Genomic DNA, 10,753 nt, shown 5'->3' with positions numbered 1-10,753 from the left:
GCCAAAAGGTGAGGACTGAAGAGCATGATTAAGTCGAGAGACAAGAACTAGAAAATGATCAGATTTGTGGAGAGGAGTTTGTCTGGAGCGGTGGTTCTCAAACTTGATCACTCACAGACACCACTTGAGGAGACTGTTAATGATGCAGATTGCCATGTCTAGACCCTATCCCAACAGGAATCTGCATTTTTAACGCACCTCTGGTCATTCTGATGCAGGTGGTTCTGAGAAACACCCTGCTGGGGCGTTTGGGGAGAGCATGAGGTCCTAGACCACTCACCTTTCTTTCTCTTCCACTTGAAGTAGACCATCAGGCCCAAAATCACCGTTAGGAGCACTGTCCCAGCCAGTGCCACGCCAACTGTAGCTCCTAGATCCAGGGGCCAAGACCCTGAGCTCCTTTTGCCCCTTGAGCCACTGAGACCATCTGTGGTGCTGGTGACAGTGCTGGCGGCAGTGCTGGTGGGAACCTGGGTGGTTTTCTTGGTGGCTGAGAAGACATGAGAACTAAGCAAATTCTCCCCTGGAGGACTGGAGGTATCTGGGTGAAACTGTCACACTCTATCCCCTAGTTTGGGAAACATTGGAGATGGGGAACAACCCTCTGAAGCTCTCACACAGAAAGGGGAGGAACAAGGTGAAATGCTAAGGATTAAGAATCCACATCACTCAGTTTAAATCCTGACTCTACTGGTGATCAGTGGTGGGACCTCAGAACCTCATTTCAAAAATAAAACATTTTTGTTGTGGTAGGACACATAACATGAAATTTACCATTTTAACCATATTTAAATGAATAGTTCAGTGGCATTAAGTACATTTACATGGTATGCAACTCTCACCACTATCCATCTCCAGAACTCTCATCTTTCCAAACTGAAACTATGTTTCCATTAAACAACTCCCCATTCCCTTGACCCCAGTCCCAGGCACCCACCATTCTACTTCCATCTCTATGAATTTGACTACTCTAGATACCTCATATTAGTGGAAGCAAACAATATTTGTCCTTTTACAGGATTGTTTTAATAAGTGAGAAATCATCTGTAAAGAACCTAGTTTATGTTGGAAATATGTTTTTAAGGTTAAATTAATATGTATTGAACTTTAGTCCCTACAAACAGATTGTACCTTTGTAGATGTTTAATCGACCACTGAAAAACTGATATAATACTAAGCCACAGGAAAACATTTAACTCCAATAAAATCTTCGGGTTGGTGTGGACCAAGTTCTCTGTCCGCTCTTGTTAGAAATTAATAATAAAACTGTAAATAACATCTCTCAATTGAGATAAATAATTTAAAATTCTTAGTCAAAGAAATATATATGTATATATATATTAACAGGCCCTAAACATCCATTGCCTCAATTTCAGCTTTCCAATATTCTGTGGTGAGCGTATTGTTATCTCCATTTTACCCATGGGGAAACTGAGGCACAGAGACTTGATGTAATGGAATCCTCTGGGCTGTGAAAGATGCTTGGGAGAATTGGTGACAGCTGGACAGGTGGGCAGAAGAGAGGACAAGGGACCCACTTGGCTTCTCAGCAGGACCTCCAGAGGGTGGTCTAACCAGTCTGCAGGGTGACACCTGGATTCCATTCCTGCCTTGCCCAGTAGCTATGGGACCTGGCTGGACAGTCTCCTCTTTGCTGAACTGCCCGAGGAGGGGGTGGACGCCACCAGGGGGCACCTCTGCTCATTCCATTGGGAAATAAAGACTGTTTACAAAACAGCCTCTGCTTCACATTCACAGAGTACCTGCTGCCTTAGGCCCTGCTGCTCCCATGTATTATCTTCCTAGATGCAATGCTGGCTGTTTTGTGTCAAATTTTGTGGTATGCATGTAATAATGTGGACTTTAAGCATGTGAAAGAAAAATGGTCTAAATTATAAGAAGTGAAAAATCTACCATTGTATGGGTTCAGCTGTGAATTACAGAATAATAATAATTAAAAAAAAATACCCAGAAACTTAACAAATTAGAGAAAAATTATTTTTTTCTCACATAAAGACAAGTCTGGAAGTAGGCAGCCAAGGGCTGGCACAGCAGATCTGTGACACCAGTAGAGACCATGACCTTCTGTATCCTTCCTTTCAACCAACTGTAGTATGTGTTTGGTTTCCTGTGGTCACAAGATACCCGCCCCCTCCCAGTGCTGCATCTGCCTCTCAGGAGGTGAAAAAGAGAAAGAGAAGAACAAAAGACTTTCGCCAGCTAAGTCTCTCTGCCTGTTAAAGAACTTTCCTAAAGCCCAACTCAGAAATGTCAGCTTATACAGGTCATTGGCTAGAACTGCGTCACATGGCAATCCCTAGTTGCAAGAAAGTCTGGGAAATGTGGCTTTTTCACCAAACAATTGGCTACCCTGGGGCGGGGGCGGGGGAGGGGGGTAGAATCAAGATTTTGTTATTAAGGAGGAAGGGAAGAATGGATTTGGGTGGGAAACTTAGTGTCTGCCCTGTCACCCCTTTCATTAAAATTTTATTTAAAAGTTCATTTGGAAAAACTTGATATTACTTTGCATTTCTTTTTTTAATCAGGAAATATAATTCAGCCACATGGGGACTATGGCAGCCATGAGAAAGTGGCTCATAGACCTCCAACTACAGAGAGCGTAATTGACCAAGAGTTCACTGTTATGCTCTGAAAGGGCCAGTGGTTCATCCTCACCGATTGGGATATCTTGTCCAGGTACGGGTTTCCTGCCTGCAGAGCCTGAGCCAGCACTACTGTCCTCATTTTGTAGTCCATTTGGGATCCATGGAGTCCCACACAGGTTAGCCTCCAACTAGGGGACCCACTTCACAGAGAAGGAGGAGTGGGATGAGACCCTGACCTTGGAATCCACGGTTCCTACCACATACTACATCACTCAGAGGCAGCCAGCCTTACAGAACCCTGGAATGGCCTTCTGAAGGTGCAGCAAAAGCCCCAACCTGGAAGAAACACTCTAATAAGATGGCCTTCAGTGTATTTGTTAGATCAGAGACCCTACATGGGGCTGTGTCTCTGATAGGAATCAAGGGTTGGAAGCATCGTACCCAGTGACTCACTGGAGATTCTGTGCTTCCTATCCCTGCAACTCTGGGCTTTGCAGGATTAGAGGTCTTGACCCCCAAGGGGGGCACACTCTTGCTCAGGGATACAGCAAGGATGCCATTGAACTAAAGTTACTGCCACTACCAGGGCGCTTTGGACTCCTGTGTAAGATGAGTCACCAACTTGGCAGGGTAAGTGATCCTGATCAGCAGGAGGAAATAGGGCTACTTGCATGTGGTGAGAGCAGGAAGGAACCTTTGTGGAATGTGGATGACCCCGTTGGCCACTTCCTGTTACTCTCCACACCATTGTAACTGTAAACAGACATGTACAGCAAATCCAGACTGAGAAGGGCATGGTTATTAATGATAAATGTCCCTGAGGAACAAAGCTTTGGGCCAACCACCAGGCAAGCCACCAAGATTTGCCAAAGGGAGAGCTCGGGATGAGGGAATGTAGACTAAAGAGTGGAGGAAAGAGAGGATGAGCACCAGTTGCAGCCCTGAGACCCACGGCAGCAACAGGGAATGTATGTCATATGTACCTTAACAGTGATTATCTCCCAGTCACAGAATTCTAGGTGATTTTTATTTTGTTTGCTAATTGTTTGATACTTTTTCAAATTTTCTGCTGAAAGCACGTATTACTTTTTACAACTAGGAGAAATATTTTACCAATCAGTCCATTTGTCTTTATATATACATTATCAGGCTTTCCACTAGGGGGCTCTGGTAAACGGAAATGGAATCCATCTCTTAGCTTTTGAAAGGCTCATTCAAATTCTACACAGAGAATCTAACATAAAATGACAATCCTCATATAATCCTGGTGTAATAGATGGAGCCGGCTTTGTCTCCACCCTCATCCACCCAGCTCTGCTTTTCCATGTGGGAACTAAACCTCTCAGGATGCACTGGACAATGACCAGTGTGTCCTCCTCTGTCACCATCCACATCCCAATTCTTGCTGGCTGTTTTATGGTCTGTGCATTAGAAGAAGTCAGAGAAGAGGTACAGTCAGATGACGGGGAGGGCTTGCAGGCTTGATGATCACATCAGCTTCTCCATCCACACAGCACTAGAACCCACAGAAGCGCTCAGGTCGGACAGATGAAGGAGAGGAGAAAGTCCATCTTATTGCTGCCTAAGGTGGATGTTGTCAGGCAGCGCCAGGCTGGAGGTCATTTCCCAGGCATCCACGCGGAGGTCAGCAAAGGCAGCTTGGAGGAGCCGGTTCATTTGGAGGGTGAACCAGTCACTGCCATACACAGACTTGTAGCCGGTGTTGGCCAGCTTGATGACCACAAGAGTGCGGGGCTCCCAGGCCAGCAGCGCAGCCACAGCTGCCCGGATCCCTGCCAGTCTTCGCACAGAGATGGATGGAGGGAAGGTGGTGAAGTGGGCGCCGAGCCTCAGCACCATCACGGTTTGGGGGCCCCCGGCCAGGCCCCTCAGCTCCTGGACCACAGAGTGCAGGGAGGCCACTGGTGTGCGGAGAGAGAGCAGGGGCCAGCTGTGGGCCCGCCAGTTCAGCGCTATGCCCTGATTTGTCTCCACGGCCATCAGAGGCCCTGTCTGATATGGGACATGTAGATCCACCGGCTTCAGGGCTGAAGGGAGAGAGAGGAGGCTTAGAGTTGATATAGGACTGTACTTCCTCATTTAAAAATACAGAATATCTAGCATCACTTTCCTCTTAGGACACAATCATTCTATGGCCCAATCACCTAATTTTGCTCTCCCTAATCTATAATATTGCCAGTGACCACCTAGTTATCAAGTTTGAAGATCTATTTTCAGTCATCCTCCTCCCTGGCTCCTTGTAGCATTTTGTCTCAATTTTTCTCTGGAATCTCTCTCCTTTATTAACAGTATGTTGTCACTCTCTGCAGCCTCCTTTCTGACCAGGCACTCCAACTCAGATTCATCCACTGGCTCCTTTCAGCTACTCCGAGATGAAGACTTGCCCCAAGCTAAAGGTTCATTTATGTTCTTGTACAATGAAGGCCAGCCTAGGGGACCAGAGGCTCCTGAGATATAGTCTGTTCACTTGGTCATGTGCCATGATAGAGAGCTAGACACACTTTCTGGAAAAGGCCCTTCCTTTTTTTGCACAAAATTCCCACCTGCTTGCCCCACCATATGCTCCAGGGCTGTGTAGACACAGAGAGGCACCTTTCTTTAGTCCACAGAAAGCTGCCAGATCAGCTAGCAGAGGCTCTGTTTTTCCCAACCTTTGGTCAAGAGCTTCCACTAATCTTTAGAAACATCTTTTGCTTAGGAAACTCACCAACTTCACCCTGCCATGAGCAGAATTATCCCAAAGTAACCCAGGGAGGTCATTTGAGGTTGCTGAAACGTTGAATTAGTTGGGACCGGAGTTCCCTTTTTTTTCCCCAAAGGGAGGAACTGCACCCAGACTATCCTCAGAGGAATAAATACCCGAACTATCTGAAGTTTAGACACCTCAATTCAATTCCAGTCCCATGTCTTCAAATGCCTCATCCATATGCTCTCCAGAAGGCCCCCTCCCCCACCACCCTTTTAACCTAATACGAAAGGGTAGAAAATAAATATGCTGTTTTCTCTCACTCCTGTCCCTTGCTCCCACATCCAGTAAGCAGCCCAGTGACTTTCATTCTGGGCTCATTTTCTGGTTATCTATAGTTATCTGGTCATCTCCCTTCATTCTAGAACCAATCAGTCAAACAGACTGTCAGTTCCTCTAGCATAATATTTCCTTTATTGCTGACTCTATTTCTTTACCAATTTAGCCTCTCATCACCTTGCATGCTGACCATACAATTGTCTTATACATTGTCTTCCATCTTTCTTTTGTACTCCAATTAGTCCAACAATCTGAAAACTGCTTAAAAACATTGTATCTCCCAAATGCCACACAATAAACCCCTGGTTTCTCTATAATTATTTTCCTAAATTTCAACTCTATTCCTCTAGTATCCTCTAGTATCCTCCAAACTCCTCAATTCTAACCATCTATTTATGGTTCATCAAACACACCTACTCTCAGGTTAGAGCTCCTGATCATCTACTTAATTGCTGAGATTACACATAATCTGGGCATCCTGTTTCCCATCCCTTTCCCCAGCCCAAACCCAGATGTCCTGTCCTTCTACATCACTCTCCTGAAATCCAGACATTTTGCCTCATTGACAAGATAGATGTTTTCTGTCTTCTCAAAGCCCTGTTTCTTCCTGTTTTTTTTCTTAGGAGTCCAGCCCTCTCCCCCTTACCACCACTCACAGGGCACAGTGTCCCGCAGATACTCCCACCACTGCCGAAGTATGGAGTCCTCCGTCATGTGGATGATGTGGCCAGCCAGGCAGCTCAGGATGCTGTCCACAGTAGAGAAGGAGCAGCTGGAGCAGGACAGCAAGTGCCACACGTCTCTGTGGTAGAAGCCAGAGGGCTTTGGGCCTGGGATCCCAGGATGGCATGGTTGTTGGGGGGACAACACTGTAAGAAATTGCTTGTAAGCAAAACAATCAGTGGGTACAAAAGAGGCTAAAGCTACAGGCATGGAATAAGTGCTGTCTTTTCTGCAGGCCCCACTGTCACTTACCCAGACTCTTGTTGCTGTGCTCAGCCACCCAGATTGAAGAAATACCCTGAGGGAGGACCTTGTCTTCCACATTCCTGAAGAGAAACCAATTAGCAAGAGGGGAACCATTAATGAAAATGTGCGATAGGAAGGAATTCTGGGCTAAGGTGAAATGTGGGTTCTTGGAGGAAAGGTAGTTCTCAAAGTCAAGGGCATCTGTCCAGTGTTAGGGCTCCTGGGAGTTAGGGCTTGAGGGCAGGAGAGCAGTTGGAAGCTGGAGTTCAGGGATCCAGGTCCTTTAAATTTTTTGGCCTCGGGGATTTCTTCAATGCAGAAAGTAAATTGTTTTAAAATGTACCAAGGATTTTGGTTTTATTTAGATATGGTAAGGCCAGCAGACTAGGAGATGATTGCCATGGAAAAGACAGTGTGTGATTCACAGTTTCTGAGAGAGGTGGGGGCACAATTCACCATGCAGGGCCACATGGGGAAACACCAGGGTCAGTCAAGAGGCATTAGGAGCAGGAGGAAATATAGGCAAAAGCCTTTATTGTGTTTTTTGTAGAAAGAAATTTAAAGGAAAGGTAAGAAGCTGAGCAGATTTAGGGTTGGACAATTTGAATAATTTCAGTGGGCTCTGGGCCATAGAGGTGGTTTCTAGTTGTCCTGTACCTGGCCCTGGGATAATTTCAGGCAGGCAGATCATGTCTTGGCTGCAAGAGTCTGATAAAAGGAGGCGGGGTGGCAGTATGGACTCAGGAGTGGGTGGGTTGCATATCAAAAGTATGCTCGAGGCAAATGGTTTGCTATTTCTATGAGTTAGCTAACCCTAGGAGGGGCAGTCCCACAAGGCCCCAAGATGTCAAAGCATCACAAAATACAGAGAATTAAAGACATGATTTATATGAGAAGGTGACTGGAGCCTTTTGCAAGAAGTCTTAACTTTCCTGTTGATTTACTGAGCCCATTCCAAATGGACTGTCACTCCCACCACTCTCAGATATGGCAAAGTCCAATGTTAATTTGTCAGCTCAGCAGCAGCTCCCCCATCCCTGAGATGTGCTGGTCCCCTGGTTGCCAGGACGCCTCCTTCTCCTAGTAGCCCCTTTTGCAACCCTCCCCACTTCTCCACAACCTCTTTATATTGGAGCATCCAGGCCCAGTCCTCCCTCCTCTTTTCCAATCACACTCCCTCCCTTGGTGGTCTCACTCAGCCTCCTGACTTTAACTTTCAGTTAGATCTCCAGCCCAGACGTCTCTGCCAAATTCTAGGTTTGTGTATCTGACCATCTGCTCAACATCTCTGTGTGACATCTAATGCACGTGATCAAACTCCCAATCCGCACCCTCACCTGCCTCACCTAGAGCTGTTCTCACTTCAGCTGATGGCAACTCTGTTCTTCTAGGTGAGTGGGCCCCAAACCCTGAAGCCATCCACAAGTTCCCACTTTTTGGCAGATTATGCCACTCAGGAAATCCTATGGGCGCTACTTTCAGAATACATCCAGAAAAGAATCACTTTAGACAGTTCTACCACTGTAACCTCAAGCCAAGGCCTTGGCCTCTTAACTTGCAGTTTCCCTACTTTTCCCTTAACCTTCTGCAGTCCATTCTCAACACAGTGGGCCAACAGATACTTTAAAAATGTAAATTACATCAAGTCCAACTTCTACTCAAAATCCTGCAATGGATCCCTTTTCTCTTACTGCAAAAACCAATATACTTACAGAGCCCTTCCTGGACATGCCACACCCTTCCCTCAACCTCACTGGTCTCTTTATCCGCCACCTCCTTGTCCTTCACTCCACTTAGCTGTTTGGTTTCCTTGCTGTTCCTCAGACACACCAGGCACACTACCATACTCCTTATTCCTGGAACCCTCTCCTCCCTGGTATATCCTTGGCCAACTCTCTCACCCACCTTGAAGTCTTTGCTCGGATGTCATCTTCTTAATGAGGTCTACCCTGACACCCTATTTAACATTGCAACCTGCCCCTGCCATACTCCTAATCTTTATTTCCTCCATATTTTAAATTTCCCATAGCATGTATCTTCTTCTAACATCCTGTACAATTTACTTATTGTTATGTTTATTCGTTTATTGTCTCCTTCTCCTGTCCATGTATACTTTATCAAGTCAGGGTCCTTGTCTGTTTGTTCACTGCTGCTTTCCCACTGTCTATAGCAGGGCCATGCTTGTAACAGGGGCTCAGGAAGCATTTGCTGAATGAAGGAATGAACTGATTGAAGAGGTTGTGTCCTCAGAGGAGAGGAGACTTTGCTTTCAGAAAGGAGGAGGAGAGCAAGAAAATATTCCTGCAATCTGGAAAGATGGCTTAGCGTGGCCTGCCCTAAGAGTGCCAGGGCCCTAGTGCCCCATAGAGGTTTTGGAGCTTCAGGAAACAGGTGTAGGATGATCCCAGGAACTTTGGATCCAGGTGGAGATGCCTGTCTTTCCAGTAGAGCCCAAGACCACACAGACTTGGACAATGGGCACTTTGGGGTGACCAGAGTGGACAGATAACTAAGGGAAGATTTCTGATGGTTAAGGTGTCAGTTCCTTGGCAGGACCCTAGGCGAGGGGAGCCCTCCTCACCAGCCCAGAGGTAGAGGTCCTCAGAATAGGACTAAAGTTGATGTCAAGCAAACACTGGACCTTGGGGTTGCAAATTCATATCCACCACACATTTGCCACCACATATGTGGTTATCTGTTTAATGCCTGTCTTCCATCAGTACCTTGTTAGCTTCCTCAGGGAGGGGGCATTCTGCCTTCCTCCATTCAAAGGATCTCCAGGACTTTGAACAGTGTCTGGCTCAGAGTTGGGGGTGGGGTGAGGCTCAACAGAAGCAAACACTTGAGATTAGATGATAAGAGCTGACAGAGCCCACTGAGTGCTGTCCTTATTCTAAGCCCTTGACATACATTAAAGTATTTGTTCCTCACCACAAGTCTATGAGGGTGGTATTATTATTATTATCCCCTTTACACATGAGAGAACAGAGGTGCAGAGAGGATAAGTAACTTGCCAGAGATCACACAAATAGAAGCTGGCAAATAGTAACAAGTGGAGCAGGGATCTGAATCCATACAGTCATGCTCCAGAGACTCTTGCACTTTATCTCCGAGTGACATCCTAAGACAGGACATCTGTATTGAATCTTAGATTTATTCCCAGTTGACCAATGCCTAAAGGGTTTGTGGTTCTTTTCTGACCAAAGGGAGTATAAAAAATGGTCCTGGTGCTAAATTCTCATTTTGGGAGGTAAATGGTAGTGGGAATTCCCCAGACATGAAGAGTGGCTGAGAGCCTCCAGAGATGGGCATCTGGTAGAGCTGGCACCTCTGCCTCCATGCTTCAGGCCAGCCAGCTCCTCTATTCCTCATAGCTGCCAGTGATAACTTTCATGCTCTTTGGGGCCACAGAGCAGCAGTCATCTCGGCTGCCAGCTCACCCCCGCCCCCGCCCCCACCTCTACCTCTTGCCACAGCCTCTCCTCTCCCTTCCCCCTCAGTGGGGGTATCCCTCTACCTCTTCTCTGCCTCTCTAGCCATCTTCTGGGACCCTATTTTTGTCTCTTTTCCCTACTGTTTCTCTACTGGAGACCAGATGCCTGGGTCTCCCATCTTAAAAAAAAAATGCTTCCCTCACCCCTGGGGTCTCTCCTGAGCCAGCCCTGCCTCGGATCTCAGGGTCAGTAGGGCTCACTGTGAGCTAGTTTGTTTTCACAGTTTCTTCTCCCCCATTCTCGTTCTCTGCCCACCCAGGAGGCTTGCTCCCTGAGACTGAGGACAATTTTTAACCTTTATTTTTCTTGGTTTCCAGGCTACAGTACCTGCTCCTATCTCACTCAGTGGGGTCACATCCATCCTCCCTACCACCTGACCACACACACTGGTGATTTCTAAATTGACATCTCTCCTTGTAGGGGCTGTCAGTAGAGAGGACTGGGACACCTCTTTTGCTAGAGTGCAGGGATCCTCTTCAAACTTTAGATAAATTGTTACCTGACCTGATCATCATAGACCAGAAGGGATATCCTCTCTCCATGCCCTCAAATCACTCAGTGCATTTAGTTAAGCACATATCACACTGTGTGTTTAAAAAAGTCATGTGTCTCCTTACTGAAAAGGTATAGGCAGGAAT

General features: G+C 46.5%; 1 protein-coding gene across 1 annotated transcript in view; it reads right to left on the bottom strand.

The window, feature by feature from the left end:
* Nucleotides 1-10,753, bottom strand: part of LOC102890595 (NXPE family member 3-like) — a 25,951-nt gene that overhangs the window by 4,616 nt on the left and 10,582 nt on the right. The window contains 3 exon segments of the mRNA XM_015594595.2: nucleotides 4,186-4,654; nucleotides 6,309-6,521; nucleotides 6,628-6,701. Of these exon segments, the coding sequence (XP_015450081.1) occupies nucleotides 4,186-4,654; nucleotides 6,309-6,521; nucleotides 6,628-6,701 (756 nt within the window).

The sequence above is a fragment of the Pteropus alecto genome, unplaced genomic scaffold (assembly GCF_000325575.1).
Source record: "Pteropus alecto unplaced genomic scaffold, ASM32557v1 scaffold68, whole genome shotgun sequence".
NCBI classification, from domain to species: Eukaryota; Metazoa; Chordata; class Mammalia; order Chiroptera; family Pteropodidae; genus Pteropus; species Pteropus alecto.
The sequence above is the reverse complement of the archived record's forward strand: the minus strand, read 5'-3'. Positions and strand labels throughout refer to the sequence as shown.